Below are 26,466 nucleotides of genomic sequence, written 5' to 3' on the forward strand. Positions count from 1 at the left end.
TAGCCATTCTCCGCTGTGCAGCATACACTTCTAGAAGTGACGACCACAGGAAAAAAAAAGTAAAAAATGTGGCAGCACAGTTTTCAAGTGTCTACATTATATATATACATGCTTTCAATTTTGTTTTGAAAAAGTAGCATAGCTTTCAAACACAGCAGAAACAAATTGCCCTCTGGGTTGTAGTCCAGCACTGGTGTCTGGGACTCCGCGAAGCACGTGGAACCGTCAATCTGGTGGCAAGGCCTTTGCATTTATCAGCTGCTGACACCTATATAGCTTCTAGTCTGCTGCAGATACCTCTGCTATCTGCTAGTTGTGAACAAGGATGTTTTTGTTTAAAATGTTCAAGACAATCTTCACAACAGGCTTGTGAAGTAAACATGTTCGAAAGCGCGTCTACATACAATCAGATATGAATGTGGGAGCAGCCGCAATCAATTCTAATGTGAGTGTGTCCAGGAAGAGCGACTCTGACACTACGTGACCTTTTTCTGAAAAAAAATAAAATAAATAAATAAATAAATTACGGGGTTTTATGTGCCAAAACCACTCTCTGATTATGAGACACGCCACAGTGGAGGACTCCGGAAATTTCGACCAGCTGGGGACCTTTAACATGCACCTAAATTTAAGTACACGGGTGTTTTTGCATTTCGCCCCTATCAGAATGCGGCCGCTATGGCTGGGATTCGATCCCGCGACCTCATGCTCAGTAGCCCAACACCACGGCCACTGAGCAAGCACGGCGGGAAACCTTTTTTTTCTTTTCCTGTTACGTCAGATTAGCAATCTTTCAAAGACAAGAACAATGCGTTCATTCCTTTCTCTTTGCATTCTCTGTGTAATTATTGCAAGAATTTAAGGATAATTATCTTTTATTGCTAGAATAGTAAATTTAAGCTATTTTGACTGGAGTTAAAATTTTTCTCAAAATTTCCTGGAAAAAAAGAAACGGGTTTCTTCCTCCCGCTCAAACCTTTAAAAAATTTTGCATCTCCAGTGAAGCATGATAGATGCTCTCATAATGCACATAATGACATCCTTAAACAGCATGCACTTTCTTTCAACACCATACTGGAAGCAGAAATGCCATAACTACCAACATAAGCAATGCCTTGTGCTTTCACAAGGGCCACCGGGATATGACACAGAATCAAGTTTGATCTGTCACAGAGAACTTGTGGGCACTGTGTGGTGGCACGGAACCTAGCTAGCGTAGGATAATTTCATACTTCCTCTTCAACTGGAAATGAAGTTCATGTGAGACGAAACATGGCACAAACAATTTGATGCTTTTCACGATGGTGTAAAGCTGTCCAGTTATAGGCACACTAATGACAATTTTATACTTTTTATTTGCTATTATTTCATTATTGATTTCACTTGACAATGCACCATCTAGAGTCGGATTCCTTCATTACAGGAGACTGCCACAGATCATGAGAAAAGCTCATAAGAGCCCAGGCCAAGTTTCACACAAAACCATTGATCTGCGTAGTGGTGCCATGACTGACTCTTACATTATTTTTTAAGCCTCACGGATACAAATACGGTGCAAGTATGAAGTTCAGTTAACTTAATTTTGTAGTTTTTACACCCCAAAACCATGATAAGATTATGAGGCATGCTGTAGTGGGGGCCCCCAGATTAATTTTGACCATCTGTGGTTCTTTAATGTGTACCTAATGCAAAGTACACGGGCGTTTTTGCATTTTGCTGCTGTGGCTGGGATTTGATCTCGTGCCCTCAAGCTTAGCAGCGCAATGCCAAAGCCACTAGGCCACCATGGCAGGTGGTGCAAGTATGCTTTCCATGAAAATGGAAGGAAACGCAGTTCAGAAAGGACAGACAGTTCACGCCAGCACTGATGGCGTCCCCAGATGTCTCTCGCTTATTCCATTTTATAAATTATACTCCATTTCACACATAGCAGACAATGCTACAAAGGTTAGAGAGGCCTTTCTAATTGTTTGCATCAGCGACCATGAAGCAGTAAGTCGCATAAGAAAAAATATTAGGTAAACAACATGCATTTCAATGTAAAATTAGGTCTTGTGCTCTTACACTACAAAACATGACATATTTATGACATGAGAAGTGTTGGAGATTTAAACATATTTACCACCAAAGGAGCAGAGCAACGTGTTTCTGCAACCACTGGCCACAGTGCATTACTTATGCTTGCAACCAAAACATAGTATGTCGCCTACTAGAAGCACATATATACAAAAGCAACATGGAATTTGACATAACCTTGTGTTCAAAAGTTGTAGTTGTAATAGATGAAGTATGTATTTCATATAAAACGTAGGTCAAGAATAACTGCACTGTGAAACACATCAAGCGAGACTTCTATGGCTGCACTATGTACGTATGTAGATTCCACAGTGTTGTCTGCTATGTATGAAATGTGAGTACAGAGATCTGCACCTTAGCAGCAGAACAGTGCATTAGCAATCAATACAACATAGCCACCCAAAATTGAAATTCACTTTGTGTCCCTTTCAAATAGGTTAAAAACTTTAAAGCACTGCTGAAACTGATGACAATAATTAACCAATTACAATACAATGTCCTGAGATGTTCAAAGTATTACCTACATCACATCAGCTTTATCCATGTAGATCCTGGCTACTGGGACACACCGCATGGTGCGATGACATCAGTGTACTGTGTTCCACTAAAGCCTTTTAAAAGGTCCAACAAAACTGCATGAATAACTTAAATGAATAATGCACGAGACACCAGAATCATTACTTCAGTCCTTGCAGCAAAAAAGTACACACAAGTATCTAAATTTTCTTTTTAATAAGAAAAAATGTGTGGTCTAAAGATGCGATTCAATGTTGATGAGACACTGCAGTTCTACCTCTCTGGTCTGAACACCAAAGCAACCAAAGGCTTGACTTGCTGCTGGGATACCCTCATACAATGCAAATATGTATATGCTATTTGTGTTCTGTTGATCCAATTAACGTTAAAGGAATATGAACTTTGCATGCCTTGTACATCGTAATTCAATTTTTTAAAATCACTATATCCACATTGCCGTAGTATAGCAGCGACAAAGGATCTTCAATTTGCATGCATTTGCATTGGAGAGCTGTATACAGAGCTTACACATAATCTGAAAATTGTGACGTGTACTACCTCATTAAGTGACACTACAAAAGTAGTACAGCAGTCATGTAGTGATAAACTACAATCGCATAGTCAAGATGCCAACAGCGTTACGGCTTGTTACAAAACTGTCCACAATGGCTACCCTATGCAATTTTCTCTGTAGGATGTTCATATTCTTCACATGATTGTTACGAGTCAACTGCTAGTTGGTCTTCGGTAAGGACAATCTTTTCACCAGGCTTGAATGCAGGTAAGCCTCGATATGGACAGCTTGCACAGCGGAAGGCATCGCCAAGGTAGCACTGAAGTAAAAAAAGAAAACGGTGTCATACTGCAGTATTTTCACTCTCATATGTATAAAATGCACCTTCACTAGAAGTAGCAAACAGTTCAAGCAGCAAGCAATAAATTCGAAATCATCTGTTATCACACGTTGCTTTGAATGCTATGATGATGAATCTGAAAATTATCTGCACTCTGGTTGTCAAAGAGGCAAGACAAACATTATACAGTTGAATTTCGTTACAACGGACCCTGTAATTTAAAAAAAAAAAAAGAATGTCCATTTTACCTGAAGTCCGTGATATCTGAAACTCCTCACTTCCAAAACTTTTGTCACAATGTCTAACAACGTTATTACAAAGCGTGAGTGACAAACATCCAAAGTGAAAAACAAACAAAGAAAGTCGCAGTTTCACCCAAAAGGCGAAGCATTGATTGCGATAGCAAATTAGTAGACAGCTATGCGAAGTAAGGATAGTAGCTTTATCAGCCTTATAAAGTTGTAAACATTCGCTTGCTAACTAAATAAACAAGCACAGTGTCATGCACGCACAGGTAGACATGAACACATCTTGCTTGATGATCGCGGAAAGTAGATGTCAGAACAGAGTGAGGAAGCACAGTAGCAGCAGCGGGCGAATTGATCTTCATGCTGTCTCTCGCTTCAACGCGAACTAAACATTGGAAGCACAGCACATATGAAGCTACCGGCACTGGGTACACTTTGTCCACGTCACACATCACTTTCAAGATACGGCGCCCGTGTGAGAGTGTACTTTGTCCACATCGCAGATCGCTTTCAAAATATGGCAGCCGCACCATAAGCAGCAGCCACCAGAGTAGAATCCACCCCCGCCCCCCTTGCCTCGCGCATGGAAGAAGACGGTGCGCTCCCGCCCTGCCTTCCTCCCTCGCGTGCACAATATCATCGGCTGCTCCTCGCAAGTCAGCTATCAACCCGTGTCGACAGGGCAAAAGTCCGTTTTATAAGCCCAATTTTGCCAAAAAATGCCGCTAAATTTGTCCGCTGTAGCCGATAGTCCAGTGTAGTGCGGTCTGTTAAAAGCGAACTTCGCTGCATTAATAAAATGGGTAGAGAAAACTAAGGCTGAAATATGGTCCATTATATCTGAAAGTCTGTTGTACACAGGTCCGTTGTAACAAGCATAGACCGTATCAGTTTAGACTGCTAAAGTATTCCTTGAAAACTCTTTTTTCGTTAATTTGTGACATAGGTTGATTCTTAGAAGAGAAAGTGAAGGTCAAGGTCATTCAAATTCTTAAATTTCATGCCGTAATCCCAGAATCGGGTGTCACTGTGACGCCACGGACTTCAAAGTATTGTTTCGTATATGGGCCTTGGTGGCTCAGTCAAGTTCACAAAACTTGCCAAGTTCATTTTTATCTCCTTAGAAAGCTATGTAGCCCATTTTGAGCAATAAAAAATTAACAAGGCCCTACAAGACGCTGTCGAAATCTATGACCGCATCACGAGCTGATGCGGGAACTTCAAGGTGGCGTCAACACCTATCTTTTATTTTTGCTGCTTTACTGGCTTACCAAGCCTCCACTCTTGGTAGGGCAGTATTTTTGGTATTGTAGAAGGGTAATATACTAACACAGGTGAAATAATTTTTCTCTTTAATGTCCCTTTAAAGCTTCTACTGATCACAATTTCTCGAGCACTTTCATTACATGTCCACTGTGCCTCCTGCCACAGCTTTGCAGATTTCAACATTCTATGTCAGTTCGGTTTAGCTGCAGCCAAGATGGAAGGCCCATTCGATTCGCCTGCATTTTATGAACTAGTTCATGAGGTGCTGCACTTCAGTATATGTTTCACCAGTTCAACATGGCGGCATCTGCACGTCGTCATTTGTTTCACTCAGGGCAGGCTTCGTGCAGGATGAGTTAACGGCATTCCCTGCACTCACCAGAAAGGCAGTGCAGTGTTTGTACAGAAGGTACCGTGCCACTTCCGTACGAACAAGAACTGGCAATGAATTAGTGGGAACTAGTTCATAAAGTGCAGGGTGAATCGAATGGACCTAGAGAAAATCAATGGCTGCCCCCCTTGTAAATTGCACCAAAGAAAGCAGAGTGCAGAAAGACATTCTTTAGTCTGACAAGCATGTCCTATGCTGGTATTAAAGACCTTGTCCAGAGTGAAGAGGAAGTGTTTTGTCACAAGAAAGTGGTTTAATTTCATACAGAATTATACATGAATTTTTATAGGAAAGAAGCACGAGCCTCAGCCATAAGAAAGGAGCTAGACAAACATCTATGACAGATGACAATATCAAGCATGCAAATAGTCTGATTCTGGTGGATTCTTCTTAATGACAGATAGGTAAAATGTGGCGAAAAGTCGGGCACTGATCTTGACACCAGATGACCTGTTGTCTCTGACATTTGGCTAAAACAGCCTACAGCGAGAGTGTGGGTAAGTTGTAATCTCCCTCATACATTTAACCCACCTGTGTAGGGCTATTGACGCGTTTCCCCACTTGCAGTATCGAGCAACTCAAAACTTATTGCTGTACTCACGTTTCCACATGAAGACTTTGGCTGCTGTGTGGCAGCAGCCTTGGCGGCTGCTTCACGGTCTAGTTCTTCAGCAAGACCACATGTACAGTTTTTGCAAGCACGTCGCTTCTTCTCACCACCACAGGCTGCAGCAAAAGAACAAAATGCAATTTCAAACCAATTATACTTCCATACCTAAGCAACTTGCCCTTGTTCTGGCTAATGCTGCTGCCATGTGAAATGCTCAATTGCTCTGAAGACAGCATGGCATAGTGCAAGTTGTCTGAACACTGCCATTCCAGCTTGTACAAACACGTGTTGGTTAAAGTCAAATTTCAATATAATGAACATCTATTTAGTAAAATCCACAATGTAATAAAATTTATTGATTTCCCAATGCTAGTTGAATTGGAATGTAAGTATTTATTTTTCTAGTAATTTACTAGCAATGTAATGTCATTTTGTAGTTTCTACTAAACAAAGTCCATATGTATCACAAAAGTGTACCAGGAGCCTTTGCTCCATGAAAAGGAAACGAAAAACATTGCCCTACACAGAATTAGTGATTTTCACTTATCCTTTCTCGAGCAAACGTTGATGGCAAGCACAGGATGGAACTGACCACTGTGCCATTAGTCCAGCCAGCAGGAAAACCGCACTGGACATGCTCCATTTGTGCTGGTAGATATGCTCCAAAGCAAATTAGCAGCAAGTTAAGACAGGAAAATGCCAAATGAAAGTTGCCTCACAAGCACCTGGGGGGTATTCTGCAAGAGTCCACCTAGTGGACTGTCCATTTCGGTTGCTGCTGATTGGATGCAGCTGTACGAGAGAGGAGGAGACGAGCGGCCCTAGCCAATCAGCAGCAGTCGAAAGGGACAGTCCACTAGGTGGACTCTTACAGAATGCCCCCCCTGGGCAACGATGAAGTGCATAATTTCGGTGTTGCTGCACCATGTCATTATCCTAACTGTTACCAAAAATGAATATTCAAACCATTACAGTGGTTTAGCACATCACTGCACCAGAGTAAATAAATAGCTGCCTAGCATTGGTGGGTCATGATGACAATTCATTGGCATCCCCTGTGAAATGTGACAGTGACAAATAGTCACCTAGCCTGCTCGAGTTAGTGAGGTATGCTATACATGCTTTTTATTCTAGCATATTTGTAAACATCTCAAATTTTTTTTTCTTCCTCAAAACTTCTATATCTACCTTTAACCGCTATAGCAGATCTGATTGCATCAATCTCTTCCATGCTTTTTTTCCACCAATACTCTAAACATCTCTTGCTTATCTCGACTGCTGACCGAATGACGCTTCCGTCCACTTTAAATCCAAAGGCTTCTTGAAGGTGTACATTATTCACGGGTCTCACCGGGTGAATGCCTTTGCATTCCATTAGGATGCGCTGAGTGGTCTCCGGATTTTTGCTGCAGCAGACGCATGCCTCATCTCATTGCAAATATTTGCTCCGGTGTGTTTTTGTCCTTAGGCAACCAGATAGAGCCTCAAATAGCAAGGCACTGCTCTTTGTCTTATCATACAGATTTTCCCTTCTAATTTCTTTCTTCCTGTACTTGTAAATCTCCATCTTCTTTTTTTATCTACATGCTTTGCATCCAATTCACTGTCTCTGTTTTTCTCACTTTCTTTTATATGACTCTTGGTTGTTTATTTACACATTCCATTACCATGTACTTGTTTGCCAACTTTCTTGACCTCTTCCTCCATTCTGTAACTGCTTTTCAGGTACAGATACTTGTGCACTAGAGCAGTCCATTTATTTTCATCCATGCTCCTCTCTTCAAATCTAATTTTGCTCTGCACTTCTCTGACTGTAAAAGGGGCCCAACCCATGTCGCTCTGTACTGTCTGATTTGTGGTTTTACCATGGGAAAGCCAACAGGCCTACTGATCTTTAGTTAACTTCCAACTCTGACAAGATATCTAATTTTAAGCACAGAATAGCACTCGAGAACATTAGCGCAGGCACCATTACTCCTTTCCAGATTCCACGTACTGCCTCCCATTTATTGTGGCCCCAAAGTACTCTATGTTTTATTGCTGCATTCCACGTCCCCTTTATTTTCAGATTATTTTGGTGGGTGCTTGAGTAACTCTTTTCTTTGTTTATGCATACACTGGGGTACTTATATTGCTTGACTGTGGGTATGACTTATTGTTGAATTGATACCACGTAATTACTCATCTCTTCATTAGAAATCATAATTCCCAATTTCTGTGTTGTGTTTCCCAATTTCCCAATTTCCCAATTCCCAATTTCTGTTACTGTGTTGCCACACGTATTCACAAGTCCCTGTAAATCTGCTGCATTGTCCGCTAGTAGCACTATGTCATCCGCATACATCAGTCTGAAGACCTTCTTTTGCACCCTTTGCCCATTACGCATGTAGGATAAATCAAACCCTAATTCACTGTTTTCCAGTCATCTGTCTATGCCCTTAACATAAAGCATAAACAACAATGAAGACAGAGGACATCCTTGCTTCAGTTCTTGGTTAAATTCCACCAGTAAACTTTGATCTCTCACACTTCTGTTTTTGTTGGACCTGTCCCGAGTCAAAACTACGCTTTATTTTTTTGCCGAAGTTATGCCTAATAACGTCTCTGATGTACAGCAGTGCATTGTTTTGTTTGAAGATGTTAACATCATCATCATCCCTTATAGCCGTTTGGGAATTTTCAGTTGGAGCTCCAAATGCTCTTACATGATTTCAGAATCTTTTTGGTGTGTCTTTTTCTCTTTTGAAGATGTTATGCACCCAACATTCACTTGTGCATTTAAGCTTTCCTCGTGCAAGCTCACTCGCCATCCTTTTCTTTTCTTGGTACTTACTCCATCTAAGGAGCATCTCTTCTCCGTGTAATCCCAATGTTTTGGCTTCTCGATGATCCCTAGATGCCTTCTTATACACCGTTTTTTTATGGGCGCCATCTATGGGCAGTCCGCATGCTGGCTTGGGCGAGCGCTCCGTCTTGCATGGCAGGTATATGCTCGGCGGTAGTTTCTGGCATTTGTTTTCGCACTCGTGCGGTCTATTTAGTATGACGTGGTGTCTTCTATGTGGTAAATGGTTCTGTGAGACGTACTGAAGTGGTTTAAGTTCGCATGGCCGGAGTTTCTGTTGGTGTTGAGGCCGACGGAGCACGCAGCGCGATGTGTGCGCACGTGTTTGAGCCTACATTCAGCCTCGGAGATCAATTGTGTATTTATGAATGTTCCATTCACTAATGTGACCTTATTGCAGTAGTATCCTCTAGTTCTAAGCTGTGGCTTAGGAACGATGAAACAAACACAACGATCGTAACAGCGTGGGTACCGTTCTGCTACGATAGGAGCTGTGCTGTTATACTTTGACAAGCATTCAAACTGTTAGCTGCGGATTACACTGCGCGACTACTTGGTTCAGTGGATCAGGTTTCCACCCATGAATAAAATTGTTTTGGTTAGTAATAACAGCATACTTTACAGTGTGAATTAAGCTAGTCCAGCAAAGCGACCGTTTACGAACTGCGCAAGCATCCTAAGCAGTGGTAGGTGCTGGATTACAGATATGTATCTTTGTTCTATAGAGCGCATGGTCCAAGCATACGGCATCAACGTTTATAGATCCATAAATGCTGTGCGGCGTGACTATGCAAGTCCGTATTGTGGCGTTAGCCCGTTTTTCTTCTTCAAAAAAAAAGGATGATAACCGAATTTTTTTTTTCGGTTGTGTCCGTTCCGTTCTCTACGACGTATTCACACGTATTACGGAAATTTTGTCCTCAAAAATAGCCATCGCATTCTTTTTAGGCGATCCCTCTCAAATATATGGCTTTACAGGGCAAAAAGGCAATGCCGAAACACATAGCATTATATGTATCATGCTGGTTCACCAACCACCGTGATGACTGTGTTGAGCAGCGCCATCAGCCTCATGCAGGAAGGCTAGCATAGACATATAGTGATTTCAAGCCTGCTAAACTTGAAATGTGTGAGAACGATGCGGGTATACAGTCAAACCCACTTATAACGATCCCGGTTTTAACAATATATCGGTTATAACAATGAGAAGCTGCTGCATCCTCAACTTTATGTTTTCCGTGGTGAAATAACCTGCTTACTAAAATGCCCCAATGCCGCATTATCGGTTATAACGATGAAGTTTGGCTGCTGGGCGTCCGAGCCGAAAGGTAGTGAAATGTGACATTCTTGAAAAGAAAACAAAAAAAAGAAAACAAGAAATTTGAGCCACTGCGCGATGGGCCGCTGCTCCAACAGTCACCGCACGCTCATTTTCTGCCCATCTCCACGTGCCTCTCACCCGTCGCCCCCCTACCCCTCCGAACATGAATGTGCTGCACCCACAGCTCTACGCTGCCCCACCCTCCGAAACACGAATGGACCACACCAACTGCCCAGCTCGCAGGTTGCTAGCATGTTGCTCGCTGGCTCCTCATTCAGCGCAGTTCTGCAACAGCTTAATAGCTCGTGTTGGTCTTCTTTGTTTGTGTCGAAATCGTTCCTGACCATGTGGTTTCTCGCCGCCAAAACAAAAGATGGCTGATCCACCCACTGATCATTGTCAATGCACGACATTGCCAATGAAAAGAAAGCGCACAACTCACGATTTGGAACCTAAGTGCTTTTAACATCATGATGAGGCGATCGTCACGACCGTGCTTGCATCAGATAGCAATGGCAGCGATGACGCGGTAGGGCAGACTGCCTCAACATTGTCCTCACAGGAGGCCCGGCAGATGATTCTGTCCCTGCGGGGGCTTCGTTTTTGCGAGGAACCTTTCGCTGCACTACGTGGAGCACCTGAATGCCTCGGAGAAGGATGTCGGCGAGCTTTGTGTAAAGCAGTGCCATTCTTTAACGCCGACATCCGCAGCTTGTTACACGCGATCGGAGTGCCCAGGAAGCAGTTAAATGAGTAAACACAATCGGCAGCCGGATGGAGGAATGTGGTGGGGAGGGGCACTGGCCTTTCCGTCATTCACAACACACATCTCTGTCATCCCACTATCTTGATTTTTTCATGCAACTTGGTTATAACAATTATCGGTTATAACAATGGAATTTTCGTGGCACCTGAATATTGTTATAAGTGGGTTCGATTGTATCAGAAATATTTGATAGCGCCTGCCGCTTAGATGTTCCGTGGTTGCCTTAGGTTGGCCGTACACGACCATGCGCTCTTATGTTTTAATCCCTATGCCAAGTGATCAGATAGTGAGCAGATTTACTATTTCATGCAGGTAATACAGAGACACTGATTCTTTTCGTTGAATTAAAACCGATATACACAAAATAGTTCACAACACATACACACACTGCGGCTGATAATGTGCGTCACATGTTTGCACCTCGAAGAGATATTTCCGCATACCAATGCACCGAAAGGCTTCCCTGACGACCATATATGAATGGACATTGTGTAAATTTCACAAAGTACTATCTAAAATATCTCGAAATCGTTCTGCAGCATGCGACAGCAATACTTTCGAGCAGCGCCGCACCGGATCGCACAAGCCAGACAGGAGGAAAGGCTCGCTGCGCACACTTTTCTCCTTGCCCAATGAAAAGGTCTGTACTCTTCTATAGCTTGCTTTATTTCCTTGTTTCAACACTGGCGTGATTTCCTCTTTCCAATCCAACAATTTTATTGCCATGTCTGTCTTATCTCCTGCTGCATTACCTCTACCAGTTCCTTATATTCCCGGACTGTTAGAGGAAGTGCCTCTGTTTTCTTTATGTATTTTGCAATCTCTGCTACGTACTTTTCATTCATATTCAAGCATTCTGCTGCTACTGGTTTGTGTTTTGCATTGGTATCTCTCCCAAATTTTAAAATTAAAGGTTTACGATCGCTACCCAGGCTATCCTTTTCATGTTTATCTATTGTCATTTGGTCTAGTCATTCGTAGACCATTTCTGAGACTAAAGTGTAGTTGATAAATGACTGCCTCTTTCTGCATTGCCACATTACCTGTCCACGACAATTATTCTCCCTGTTAACTATTATAAGGTTCTGTTCATCACACAGATCCAGCGCTAGAGAACTGTTGTAATCAGTACATGCATTCATCTCTCTTACTAAAACCACCTCGCCCAATTTCCTGAACTCTTTAGTATCGCTTCTAATGCAATCAATCAATTCTTTATTTTTATCTCTGCAATGACTACCTGTCCATAGGGAAGCTACTCCAAGCCATAAGTTTTTTCCTTCCTATATGCCGCTAATCCATAAATGCTCCTTAGATGTCTTTTTTACGTTTGGCCACTTCATACTTCGCCTAATTAGCATGCCTACGCCTCTGGCTTTCCTTGAACCAGTCATTTTGTTGCACCCCTCTCATACTAAATTCTCAATCACAAGCGGCTGCTCCGAATCTCGTAGCTTCGTTTTGGTCAAGGTGTAAATGCTAAAGGCTTCATCATTCAGCTGCGTTCGAATTTCCAAGCGTTTTTCCTCCTTGCAACCACCCTGAATGTTTATGTAACAAATCTTACCGTTTCTATACTTATCCTTTGTGCGTCTTAACTCCTTGTAGCCTAATTCTGCTCCTTCCTGGTGTGCCACTACATTCAATACTTAATCTACCCTCCTGATTGCTTAAGGCTCGCCTAGGAAAGCAACTGCTTATGCCGTGAATCAATGCCCAACCAGTGTTGCTACACTATCGCTAAAATGTATCCGGTCATGCACAAAAGCACCTTCATGGCCTGCCCGGTGCACTTGTCAGTTGATGACAATGACTAAAATTAATTGCCTTATCTAGTGTCCAATCACTCTGTTTACTACAAGCACTGCCCTTTCAATTCCATACCCCTGTCTTTCAACCTCTGGCACTGTGCACACTGCGATTTGCAGTTCCTTTGATACATTCTGCAGATCAGTAACCCCTTTGGCTATTAGCTTCGTGGTCCCTGTCCCCCATCCCTGCAGTATGTGAATCACTTCGCCCATTATCATCATTAGGTGCCTTTCCTTCATTGTGTCCACATGTGTTGCTTGACTTTTGCTATTACTTCCCTAACCGGTTTCTCCAGAAGCACGCTAAACTGGACTTGCTCGTGTGCACCTACCCTATCTATTATCACCGGTTCTACTTTCTGCTTGTCTGAATCACCAACAAAGACAACTCGATGCTGTTCCTCCTTCTCACCGGCAAAAGCTGTACTTGGGATAGTGATGCCCCCCCCCCCCCCCTCCCTCTATGTCTTATCTTCACCCTTCACCTTGTCGTAGTCTTACACGGCCGGCACGACAGTGGTTGCCCCTTCGTGACTATCACTGACACGACTGCCACTGCTTTCTGGCATGGCAGTTTCGACTTCCTTACCTGCTCTCGCTTCAGAGCCAGTCCCATTCATGGTGCTTGCATCGAAGCATTCGCCATAGCTTTGCGGCCCTCAGCATCTTTTCTATGTAGGCTAGCTTATCTTCTACCTCCTTGCTCTGCTCACTCTTGAGTTCCTTTTCCAGCTTCCTGACCCACTTAGCTAGCTCATCTTTCTCCTGCTCTAGACGGTCTAGTCGCGACCCTAGCACACATATCCTACAGATCAAATCTGCCCCATTCGCCCTCCTACTGTCTCAAACTGCATTTCTTCCAATGCATAGGGTCGCTTTCACTTGGAACAACTCGCACCTGGCTTCCTACTACTACTAACCATTATCTTGTACTAACAAGACGTTGTGCAAAAGTAACCCAACTTGTAGAAAAAAATTTAATTAAATAAAATACACAATTATTTGTTACCTACCTATATCTAACCAAAAAGAATAAACTGAAAATCATGAAAAATATATAAATTGCTCATTTAACTTTTGACAACCAAATGAACGAAAAATCAAATAAAAAAACTTATCGTGCTGAGAAGACATTTCCAATGGGCACATCTGTTCCCTTCAGCATCACTCTCTCAAGTGACACGTGTGTACAAAGGCACCACCTGGTGGTAGCTGCTAGCTGTAGGTACACTCCATGCTGAAGCTTTTGCTCCTGACACAATCTCTACTGCATGCGCTAGTGCATTTGATGCCATAATTATTGCTCGAGCTCTGTGCAGGATTTTGTTAAAGGGACACTAAAGGCAAATATTAAGTCAAGCTAAAGTGATAAATTAATACTTGAGAATCTGCTGAGAAGCTGGCGGCGATGAGGTGGGGAAAGAGCAGGGTCGATGGCGTTGTCAAAAACCACTGAAGGTGATGAGCCGGAGACCGAAGCGATGGCGTCAACATGACGGAAAGAGTCTGCAGGAACATCGAGGTCGTCGACGTAGTCGACTGCCTGGAAGTATCCTACGGTCTCTCCACGCAGTAGGCTGATCGGGTACTGGTAGTAGTTGGTGACCAGCATCACAGTTGACCCAGATGTTACAGTAAGCACGGCAAACGGAAGAACAATGCCCTTGTGTTGAGCAAACACATCGGACGGCGTGAACACTGCAGTGGCGTCAGATGTGGCATCAGACGACAAGACAAGAGCCATTGACGACTCAGGAGGTATGGTTGTGTCGGCATCAACAGTGAGTTTGTCGGCAAAGTGAGGAGAGCTGGTTGGCAGTGATTCACATAGTGGTAAAAGCGACACTTCTGCACGCGAACAGTCAATGACAGCATGATGACGTGACAGGAAATCCCAACCAAGGATGAGGTCGTGAGAGCAAGATGGTAGCACGAAACACTCGATTATGTACAGAACGTCGTGGATGGCGACACGGGCCGTGCATACAGCTGAAGGGTGAATTCGCTGCGCGCTGGCTGTGGCGAGCACCAGGCCAGAGCGAACTGTAGTCACTTTTCGTAGCTTGCGGCAAAGGCTCTCGTCAATGACAGAAACGGCTGCTCCGGTATCAACTAGTGCGACTGCGGGTACTCCCTCTACAAAAAACGCTAATAACATTTTGCAGCGAAGATTGAGGTCTTGAGAACGTCAATGTATTTGCAGTTCTTGCCTCAGGAACTGCAGCAGTCAGTTCCCCTCTTCAGTAGGAACTCGACGACGCAGGGGCGAAATCGAACGCCGACGAGGGGAGGGAGAGCGCAGAGTTTCCGACCGGCGATCAGTGTCGAGACGTCGCGGTGAAAATGGAGGTGGGGCAGCGTATTGTGGCGCGTAGCTGGGCGTGTCAAAGCTGGTACGCTCAGTTGGGGCACGGCGGCGACAGAAGCGCGCTACATGACCAGCAATGCCGTAGGCGAAGCAGATAGGCCGGTTGTCTTGAGTGCGCCACATCTCGGTGGGACGCAAAAACTGTGGTGACGGTCGGGCAACTGGAACAGAAGCCGGATGCATGGGCGATGAAAAGGAAGCTGTCTGCGCAGGTGGCCACGCAACCACAGCTGCATAACTGAGCGGCAGCGACGTAGGGTGAGTGGCAAAGTTGGTATGGGCCAGCGGCACACTCACAGGATTGGGTAGGGGTGTTGTAGGAGCTGCAGGAAGCGCTTCAGATATCTGAGTTCGGATGGCTTGCTGCAGCGTCGGAGGCAAAGCTGCCGTAGGTGCGTCGCTGTGAGGGAGCAGCGAGAGCTGCCTGGCCACCTCTTCACGAATAAAATCTTTAATATGCTGCGAGAGGGTCGAGTTGGTTATTTCAGTAGAAACCGCAATGCTCGAGACGGAATCGGCGTGCTGAATGTTCTGGCAGGCGATGGAACGTTGGCGGCGCAGCTCGTCAAAGCTCTGGCAGAGGTTAATGAGAACTGATACGCTAGTTGGGCTTTTGGCCAGCAACATCTGGAATGCGCTGTCCTCGATGCCCTTGAGGATGTGTTTATTCTTGTCATCCTCTGACATGCTCGGTCTGGCAGAGGTTAATGAGAACTGATACGCTAGTTGGGCTTTTGGCCAGCAACATCTGGAATGCGCTGTCCTCGATGCCCTTGAGGATGTGTTTATTCTTGTCATCCTCTGACATGCTGGGATTTACCCGCTTGCACAAATCGAGAACATCCTCAATGTAGCTGGGGAATGTCTCTCCAGGCTGCTGTGCGCGCTGCCGTAGACGCTGTTCAGCGCGTAGCTTACGCACAGCTGGGCGATCAAAGACTTCAGCAAACAGAGTCTTAAACACGGACCAGCTCGTAAAGTCTGATTCGTGGTTGAAAAACCAAAGTTTGGCTACGTCGGCTAGGTAGAAAGGCACGTGGGTCAGCTTAAAATGGTCATCCCATCTGTTATGGGCACTTACACGTTCGTACGATGACAGCCAGTCTTCCACGTCGTGTTCGGTGGTCCCACTGAAAATGGGTGGGTCGCGTTGACGAGGGACGCCGGCACAGATGACAGTGGCAGCCGGGGGTGCAGGCAACGAGGTGGCGGGATCAGGCATTGTGCTGGGCGATCTTGTTGGCAGGGTTCGAGTGCGGAGCTCCAGGACGAGGCGAAGGATCTCAGCAACCTCCACCAAATGCGACGAGGTTTATTGTCGTTCACAACGGTGTGGAACGCTAGATAAATTAGGCACTGCAAGGGCTGTCCGTAGCACGGGGCTTGCTCGCGATCACGGCATGGCCCTTCGTCTTCCTCTTCAGACGGCACATACACAGGGGCGCGTCTGCTTCATTACAAAGGCATCAATATTATCGCGAACAGAGCCTTAATAATTGAGGTAAATGCAGGAAATTATTACAGACTCCCCCGGGACATTCAAGCATTGCCCGATGAAGAAAGCACTCCTCAGTTAAATTCTGTCACTAGTACTCAACCACTTGTTGCAAAAAATATCCTTGTATTGTATTATAAGCTGAAATAAAATGCTACTTGTCCAGTTCTATTTCATTTTTAGAAAAAAACAACTCACTGAAATTAGCCTTGACAACGACACGGGAGGACGAAAGGTTTCGTTTTCGCTCGATTCTGTGCAGCCCACGCTGTTGCGTTTCCGTAGTTTCATTATCGCATAGTGCTACGCTGGTTTTTCTGGCTCGCGAAACTCGCACAAACTGCAAGTAGCAGAGAATTCAACTTCCATGTGATGTCGCAGGATGGCTGAATGGTCTACCCCATTTGACCGAGAATCAGCTGGAGCGGCGAATGCACCGCTCTGTCTCGGCTCCGTACCGCCGTTTGTCGAGCGCCATTTTACTCACACAGCGAAGGGTCGTGATGGTGTATGGCGATGTCGCCACTCCCCCGATTGGGTGGCGGGAGCTATGAATTTCGAAAACGGTATTAGGACTCTTCAGATGCAATTTTCTTGTAAACTTCTCGTAAATTTTCTGCAATTTTCTTGGCCCCAAACAAGCATTGTGAGGTTTGTGGTATGGTATTTAAACAGTGCAAGTCGACTTAGTATTTGCCTTTAGTGCCCCTTTAAGTGCTTGCTGCGAAAATGCTATCCACTACAGCTGTTCTGGGAACCTGCAAATTTTTACTGCTGAATTATAAAAATATCTCAATGAACAAAATGTGCAATTTTTCACTGGTTTTCACAGCGCCGTTGCTAAGGGCTACTTCCTCCAGGATCGTTTCCATGTGTTAATGCAAAACTATCATCATCACAATTGGCTCCAGCGGCGTCTTCTTCCACAGCTGGCTTGTTGGCGCCCCTTAACACTACTGCGTGAACACGCTCGTGCCACTGCTCCCATATTCGTCATCATCATCATTAATTAAGAAACACAAAGACGTAACCAATTTTACAGCAAATTACAGTGAAGTTGTTAAGGGCTAGTTTCTCCAGGATCGTGTCTGTGTGTATACACCAAACTGCCCACACATGGGCCGATCACGAAGATAGTGCAATGCCAGAATGACCCATGGCGGAGGTACAGTTTGCCATTAACAGGCCCATATACACAGCTTCGCTGGTCATTCTTCTTCACAGAGTGCAAGGGCACTGACTTTTTTTGCCCCCCTGCGAATACAACTACATCATAATAAGATTTCGCTGTATCACAATACCAACACCACAGGCGGAAAGTTTTAATTTTTCCAGGGGAGCGGGGACCAGCTTTCCAAATCCTAAATATACAGGATACAGTGTGTCCCACGTAACTTCAGCCAAAGATTAAAAATATGCAAATGCAATGCAGCTGGACAGAACCAAGGCAATGTTGTTTGCTGTCGTTTGGTGATACTCAGATTATTTTTTTCATCCCACCTAATTAAATAATTAGTTTTAATTAATTAATCAACTTCTCAAATATTGTAATTAGATGAAAAGTGTCAATGAGAAAATTGTAGAGCAACAAGAAAAACTGCCGATACAGCTTTTTGTTGCTCGATACACACTACACAAAAGTGTTTTTCCGAGCGTGAAAGAAGCTCGCGAGTACACGCAAAGTTCCTCGAGCGGCCAGTCGTATGGCAATCGAAGAAGATGGGACCGATTATAGCACTGGTGCAAATTACGAACCACACATTGAACAACCACTGGTACTGGTGCCGATTGCGCTCAACCAAGTATGGATTGGAGTCACTCCAAGTGTGCATTATGCAAATTTACCTGTCCGTTTCTGCAAAAATTGGCTTCATCTGTGCACATGATGTTGCTCAAAAAGTCCGGTGACTCATCGGCTTTTGTGGAAACCTAATTCAAGAAATCTAGACGATTCGGAAAGTCCCTATCTCCCAAGCATTCGTGCAGGTTAAGGTGATATGGGTGAAGGGCCGAGTCATTTAGAATCCTCCAAACTGATGTCTTGAAAATTTGTACCTGGGCGGCCACGTCCCGCACAATACCACGAGGGTTTGAGGCCATAAATGCTAGAACATCCATGTGTAGGCTAAGACTAAAAGATTGAGTCCTCCGCCGCTGTTTCTGGAAGCTGCCGCTTTGTCTCAGGTTTTCATATTTGTGATGATAGTCGATGCGTTTGGTTTACCACCACAATTTCATGACTGATAACATTTGCGGCCTTTCTCTTGTTGCCATTTGCAGCTCCCAAGGAAAGGATCATGTTTTCCTTCCGCTCATTACAGAAAGACATGGCGACAGGGACGAAACAAGATGCACCTTTAAACCTTTGCATTGACGTCAATTCACTTTTGTGGCGATAGATTTTAAAGCAAAAAGAATAAAACCATCCGTGCACTTTATACTAGAACAACAGCTATCACAGCTTGTTTCCAACTAACGCCAAACGCGGTGTGTTACTTCAGCTGGGGCACAGCAGATAAGGAACTAGCTTGATCACGGCGTTTTTTTTTTTTTAATTTCCTTTATTTCGTTTTGGCTAACTCAGAAGGACCTTGTCCGAGGGCACTGCTTTATGATGCGGGTGGGAGCACAGTCACATGGTATTTGTCATATTTCGCAAGGTTTATTTATCCGTCAGAAAAAAATAGTATGCAATTAGGACGTTGCTGGAAATACCACAATTAGATATCTCTTGGCTGTGCCTACAAATGCCTCATTGACACTGATAATTAGGATAGCATGTCTTGAGTTAGATAATTAATTACAATTACCTGATTAAATCTCGGTAATGAAACAATTACTGGCAGCTACTCTACTGTACCGGAAACAATATGCACTAGGCTTTTTTACATTGAAATTGCTCTTTTTTTAAAAATCTGTGTGAATGATAGTTAATTGGGACACCCTGTATATATTTATATATTTAAGACATCTGCGCGCAAGTGACGATGTTTCCATCCCTTATAAATGTTGTAAATTATTAGAAGAGTTTTTTTTTTTCAGTTAGAATTACTTACTGGAAAGAGAAACAATACTGAGACGCATATCATTTCCGTGCATGTCACATGTCGTTAATAAAAGACTCTGCTGAAGGGGTTACTGAAATCTGCAGGCATTTTTCAGGGTCAAAAAAGCATGCAAAGCAAATTGAAGCGAGGTGAACATATAGCAACGTATTCATTCTCTAGGCATAGGCTACCCATACCTATAGGAATTTTTAATTGGCTACCTCTGTCTCTTTCAAAAATAAACTTTGTCCTGGACGTATATTTAAATATATTGTATATGCGCATGGTGTTTATAGAGGAAATTTAAAACAATGTTGAAGTGAGAATATACAGATGAGGTAGCCGCCGCTAGTGCTTCTAATGCGCTTGTCCTCTGATTGTCAGGATTTGCAGAAATAAAGCGAAAGTATGAATTAAAAGCCGCACATGTTCCGCGCCAACAATAATTGCAGTAAGCTAGTAGCTACAATAAAATTTCAGGTGAAAAGGTTGAGGAAAGTGAAAAGATCCCTCAAATGATGTGGGTGACAAAACTCTGGCAATGACATTTTAGTTGTGCATGTGGGGGAGGGGGCTCAGGACCAGGAGCCCCCCTCCCCGCAGTCGGCGCCCATGTCTAGGACTGTATCTCCAAGCTTCCTATCATGATGATAAAGTATTAGCTTATGCTCAAAGAAACACTTTTTCCAGCACACATTTGAACAAATTTTTAATAAAAGCTTCACATGCATTTCAGCTTGTACTAAACCTGCCTTGTGCATATACCATCAATGTTTCATGGCCATTATGAGCAAGGGTTTTATAGTTTGTTTCAAGCACAAGCTCTTGCTTATCAAAGGTGGCAACTTACCTTTGAGATCGCTTGGGTCTGGTTTCTTAAAGTCTTCTTCAGTAATCAACTGGTCTGGATCAACAAGGTCTACATCACCATCAAGCATGTCTTGTGCAGACAATGACCAAATCTTGCCTACATCTGCAAATGCAAAGTGGGACACACACATCGCACATTGGTTATTTGCATCTGCAAATCCTTCACACAGCCACTTTTAAATTACTAGTGCACCTTGAAAATATCTTTTGACCATGGATGTCTACAGTGATTTATGTTAAAGAGACCCTGCAACACCTTTTATGAAAGGTATATAATGTGTATGGTATTACAGGACCTCTCTTCATAAATATTTTGCAACAGTTAAGTTTTTGAATGAACCTTCTACAAGCGAAGCTGTTGGCAATGAAATGCTGCCAATTCTGAGTTCTCATGGCCTTTCCATCCACTTGTCACTGAACTGCACCCGAACCTGCACACTGCAATGCCGACAAAGAACGATACCCACTATTATCGCACCAAGCTTCTGTACCAACATGACCTCAAGGTCAGGTGGCACGACCCTTTGTCATGCCACCTGACCATGGAGGTGATAATACTGGCACAGTGGTATCATTCCCAGCCATAAGATGGTTCTATTGCCATATGAGTGACAATTTCTTCCCTTCTGATTCTGCCAGAGGCACTGCTTAGTCACGATGCCAAAAGAAATCTGGCCAATGGCTTCTGCGTCATGACAAGTGGCTGGGACATCAGGACTTTAAAAGGAACAGCAGGTGGTGGGCTCCCTGCTACATGTATGGAAATAATATTAGGCTTAAATGCTTTGGCAGCATCATCCAGGAATTAAACAGGCTTTACCACATTCAGAAAGCATTGCAGGGCCACTTATGAGTTGCTCTAAGAACTTGAAATTAGGGGATTGCACTGAACCACTTACACATACCACTGCTAAAGCAATCTTATTTCCTCAACAAAAATTCCCAAAGTAGATACCCTGATAGCATTAACTACGTCACTAAAATGTACTAAATGGAAAAATGTTGCATGACTGCAACACTATATTTAAATGTATGTTGTAAGCGCGGTGCAAGTCAACCCAATGCAAGTGACGTGCTCAGGTAAAATCCAGCGCAATAGGTGCTCATAATAGGCTGCTGTCTGTAGCGTCATTTACTCGCCCAAATGAAATTTCCACAGTAGAAACTACAAAATAAACAACCTATCTGGTGATAACAGCTGTTTCTTGCATTGTTACTGGCAGTGGCACAGAAGCCCAATCCAAATAATGTAAAATTTACTCAAAGTTTGTGCACTAAAATTTAATGAAAATGGCCATGCCACCAGTTTCTAAAGGGCACAGACAAGAAGGAGCAAAATATATTAGGATAGCTTGCCTCTACCTTGTCTCTCTCTCTTTCTCCCTTGGCAAAAGTATCTTGGAAATAGTGAATGCAAGCAGATCTAAAGAGTAGGGTCAGTGATATGGTGCATTCCCAAAACCCAAACACTTTTTTTCTTCTTTTAAGTGAAGGTCTAATTGCATCTTCCAACTTCAGGTCCACTATTTTTCAAACAACCCCATGGCCACAGTTTCAGTGTCCTTGCTATAACTTGTTATAACAAATGTTGAGTGACAAGTTTAATTTAGGACCAAAGGAAGTCCCAATAAAAATTAAATTAAAAGATTAAATTGTGGGGTTTAAGATCCCAAAACTGCAAAGTGGTTTATAAGGATCCCTTAATAGACGGCTCCACATTAGTTTTAACCATCTGGGGTTGTTTAATATGCACCACAATCCAAGTCCACAAGCATTTTTGCATGTTGCCCTCCTCAAAATATTACTACAGCCAGGAATCAAACCCCTGACCTAGCGCTAAGCAGCAAAATGCCATTGTCACACCATGTTGGGCTCTCAGTAAAAATGATCAGACCATTTTCTTTTTTCCAAAACCAGATGCACAAAGGTAATTGGTAATTGGAGGAAGGCAAAAGGTGACTAGATGAAAAGATAACTTGGCACAGGTGGGATCTGAATCCACATCTTCCACATTATGTGCACAGTGCTTAGCCAATTAGTACCTTACCAGTCATGTTTTGCTTACCATGGTTCTCGCACGCCCGCATGATGTCAGGTGCTCACCACATCCCCAACTACGCCTACAATATGCGATCCTCTGTCACTGCAAGCTCCAAGTTGGCCTATTTAAACATTCACCCAAATGTTTCTTAATTGCCATCAGATATCATGTCTGCTCTCAGCACATTGCATGCCAAGGCTTTCAGGTAGTTCAGTCAAGCAGCACCATATCTGCTACACCATCAACAATATGAAAAAGGCTTTAGATGCTTTTTAATCATTGAACAGCAGAATTATGTATAGCACACAAAACATTCGAGATTGGCTTTTTATAACTGCTATCTCCAAGAGCCCAACATTCTTTCAACATTCAAATGACTGTATATGAACTTAAATATAATGACAAATACAAAATGTTTATAGCCAATATCAGCATGAAAGAGAAAAATTGTTACTCACTAGACTGTAGCACGAAGCTACAAAGAAAACTGTGAAGATTTCTCTGAGAAACCTGTATGGGTTTCCTGTGCAGCTTCATGTTAGAAACAGAAACTATTGAAACAAGTCCATGCGCAGGAACAGTACAGTACTTTTGCATGCCCTGCTGCTTTCATATCTTTACATTCAAGATCCGTGAAACAATCATTATTACACATGTAATTTTTTTTAATAATGCTCATAATGTTAGCACTACATAGCTTGCAGGCTGCTTTATCATTTCTACTTTGAATGTGCATTCTACATCAAACAATCAAAACTTCAATAAGTCCCCCTCCCCCCCCCCTTTTTTTTCCGTTAAGCTGTGTCAATCACAAATGTAGCACCCCCCTCTCCTTATGTAAATGCCTATGGACCCTTAAGATGAAATGAATGAAATGAAAAAGGAAGGTTTATTACATTATTATAAAAAGTTAATGCAGAGGTATAATATGCTGTATTACCTGAAGAGGGCTCTTGGCTTCCAATGGATGTACCAGCAAATGGGAGCTTTGAGGACGACCCAATCTCATAATTTGGCTTTGAACAAGTTATTTCCACAGACTCTGCATTGCTTGAGAACTGCAAACATAATTAGAGAAAAATTTATAAGGTGGAAAATACTGCAGCTGAACGGGGGTGCGATAAAAAATGACATTAAGTCACCCATTAAGCAAACCGCACCTTAATATGCCATGACATGCCATGAAATGCCATATATATTGCATAATTACCTGTGCCCAAGTGATAAGATTCTAAATCTTTCCTTAGGGGTTTCTTGCCATACTCCAGATTGTTCGAAAACAAACTATATTTGTGTCAGACAAGCTAATTTAATGACATTGTTGCATAGGACATTCTATAATATGTCATTAGGTTTCATACGGTGCTAAAGGGGAAAAATTAGATATTTATGAATGACAGAAAAATGTAATAAAAAGAAAAAAGTGGTAAAGGCCACGTTCGCAATTCATTTAGATTTCTTTTTCTATTAGAACTGTTTTTTCTTTACAACTTTCCCATAGTAAATTGTGAACTGCTTATAAACTTCTGGTTAACTTTTAGAGCAGTACTCGAGGAATCATTACCCATAATAGGCCAAGACAAAATACATCCTGAATACTAAATAATGGTCAAGCATACAGCCAACATGGCAGTGTACAACAATGCTGGAGGTGTGGAGTCTGCAGCTTAGAGGTCAGCTGTAAGCGAAAGCATTTGCTTTTTATAAAGTGAAAGGTAATGCTTTTTAATTTTAAAAGAAATAAAACAGACACTTACTAACACTGAAAAGAATAATTGGTCCATCGTTTTTGTTACCTTCCTTATTGCAGTAAATGTGAATTGCACTTAATGTGAATGAATTTTGTGAACTTCTTAGTACGTCATTGGCATATTTTTGTTCTTAATGATATTAAAGAAAAGCATCATTTATTACAATAGACAAGAGTCTTTAAGGTGAATGGAGGATGAAGAGAGAAAGAGAGCGAAAGACAAGGAAGTGAGCCAGCACGTAAACCAGCTGGTCACTCTATGTGGGGTAAGGAGGTAAAGTGAATTAAAGATCATATAAGACATGAGCTTAAAAAAAAAAACAGTAAAACTGCACATTTGTACAACCTAGAGCACAGCAATTCTCAAAGTCTGTCACTCAATCCACATCCTCAGGAAGCAAAACAATGCATTCAACACCTTCTGTACAGAGAACGGTCTGCACCAGTGTACAAGATTCTCTCTTCCAACAAAGGAAGATTGTCTAGACTATCTAATGTGCTTGAGAGTTCTCTTCTAGGCACACTCTCGCGAGGAAATTCACAAAGGAAATGTGCAATTGTCTCCTCGTGGCCACCATTGTTGGATGCAGGATTGAATGGCAGCATACTCCACTAAGATGAATCTCTGGGCAAGTTGGTTCTGCAGTATGAAAACCAGCATGTAACACTAAAATGAAAGACGTGAAGAGACACAGATGAGTTCTGACATATGTCTCCACGTGACCTTCGTCTAAGTGTTACGCAATGATCATCATGATAATAATAAAGTATATAGTACCTATGACGTCCCTATGCATCAAGCATGTCTACAACAAAGTAGTTCATGGCTCAACCATGCACATGCACACCAGATTTAACCCATAAATGTGCAAATGTGTACAATAAGGAAGGTAAAGTCATGGATGCACAGATTAGGCTCAGCCAGGATGGGTTTTGTGAAAAAAAATATAAAGATGCATGTCATCAGCAGGCTCAAAAAAGGCATTAAAATGTGCACCCTCACGCATGACAGGCTAAGAGTACCAACAAATTGCATGTTACTCAAATTAAGTGGATGCACCAATACACGATGCACATATTTTGCAAGGGGGGTGGGCACCTTGACCAGGGAGGGGAAGGAACGAGGGAGGGGGACTAAGAAGGCTGTATACTAACCATTTTTTTTAGGGGGTGGGCACGTGCCCAGTGTGCCACCCCCTGCCTAGGCCACCGAGCTAACATGCCCGACACCATACTGATCAAACAAAAACTCTGCTTCCACAAAACTGGTTCTAAGTGATTATGTTGCTTCAACTTCAATAATGTGCTTAATAAAAGGAAAACAATGCTAGCTGTAGCTTAGCTGGATGTATTCATATAATTTATACAAGCACACAAGACACAAAAATTCTCCCACTGAAAGCAACATGTGTTTTGCACTCATATCTTAGTTTTTTCTAACAATTTCGCATTCGGACATTGACTGCATGAGTCCTGTGAAGAAAAAAGAGACAGCATGGAGTGATTGACACCACCAGAAGATATCAATAGCTGCACCACATTCCCTTATGTACTGTCAAATGCAGCAAAAAAAATATTTGTAAGCAAACTTGGCCAGCAATAGTATTATACAACATACTGATCTGAAGAGACTGTTTCCCTTTCAATGCAAGATTTGAGAGCAAACAGCCTAACAGTTTATACAAGTTATTTTTAAAGTATGTAAAATATCATGCACCTATCCATACAACTACTCAAGTACACTGTACCTGGGAGATGTCAATGAAGCCTGACAACTTCAAGTTGTAAACAATATTGCCAGAATCCAGACCTGCTCCTGCAAGCAATCAATTAAAATGCTTAAATCTCCAAATGAGAGCTTTGGAGAGGAATGTCCTTCGGCTGCACTTAGAAGTGCAGACAACACTTCTACAGCTATACATTTATCAACATGTCAATAGTAAGCTGCAGAAAACATTTTTAATGTGTATAGGTTGGAGTATAAAGAGTACTGCCAAACGAGGTTGGCAGTAAATTAACATAAAGGAACTTACAACTGTTCTGAGTGTGTTTTGCGAGTGTGGTGCTGATGTTCAACTGTTTGGGTTCCATGTCTCAAAAATTGTAGAGTTGATGGAAATATGTCACAATGTGGAACTCAAGCATGATCTTATCTCTCACGCAAGGAATTATATTTTAAATAAGCACAGAA

At 42.8% G+C, this 26,466-nt stretch overlaps 1 protein-coding gene across 1 annotated transcript in view; it reads right to left on the reverse strand.

Annotated features, from left to right (window-relative positions):
- Nucleotides 1–1,335: 1,335 nt before the first annotated feature.
- The window catches only part of CIAPIN1 (cytokine induced apoptosis inhibitor 1), a 29,544-nt gene continuing 4,413 nt past the window's right edge, over nt 1,336–26,466 (reverse strand). Inside the window, exons 4-8 of the mRNA XM_075704472.1 lie at nt 26,024–26,091; nt 23,466–23,583; nt 20,465–20,587; nt 5,953–6,077; nt 1,336–3,425 (exon numbers count right to left, since the gene is read on the reverse strand). Coding sequence (XP_075560587.1) covers nt 3,312–3,425; nt 5,953–6,077; nt 20,465–20,587; nt 23,466–23,583; nt 26,024–26,091 — 548 coding nt within the window. The 3' untranslated portion in view covers nt 1,336–3,311. The remainder of the gene's footprint in view (nt 3,426–5,952; nt 6,078–20,464; nt 20,588–23,465; nt 23,584–26,023; nt 26,092–26,466) is intronic.

The sequence above is a fragment of the Dermacentor variabilis genome, chromosome 1 (assembly GCF_050947875.1).
Source record: "Dermacentor variabilis isolate Ectoservices chromosome 1, ASM5094787v1, whole genome shotgun sequence".
In the NCBI taxonomy this organism is placed as follows: Eukaryota; Metazoa; Arthropoda; class Arachnida; order Ixodida; family Ixodidae; genus Dermacentor; species Dermacentor variabilis.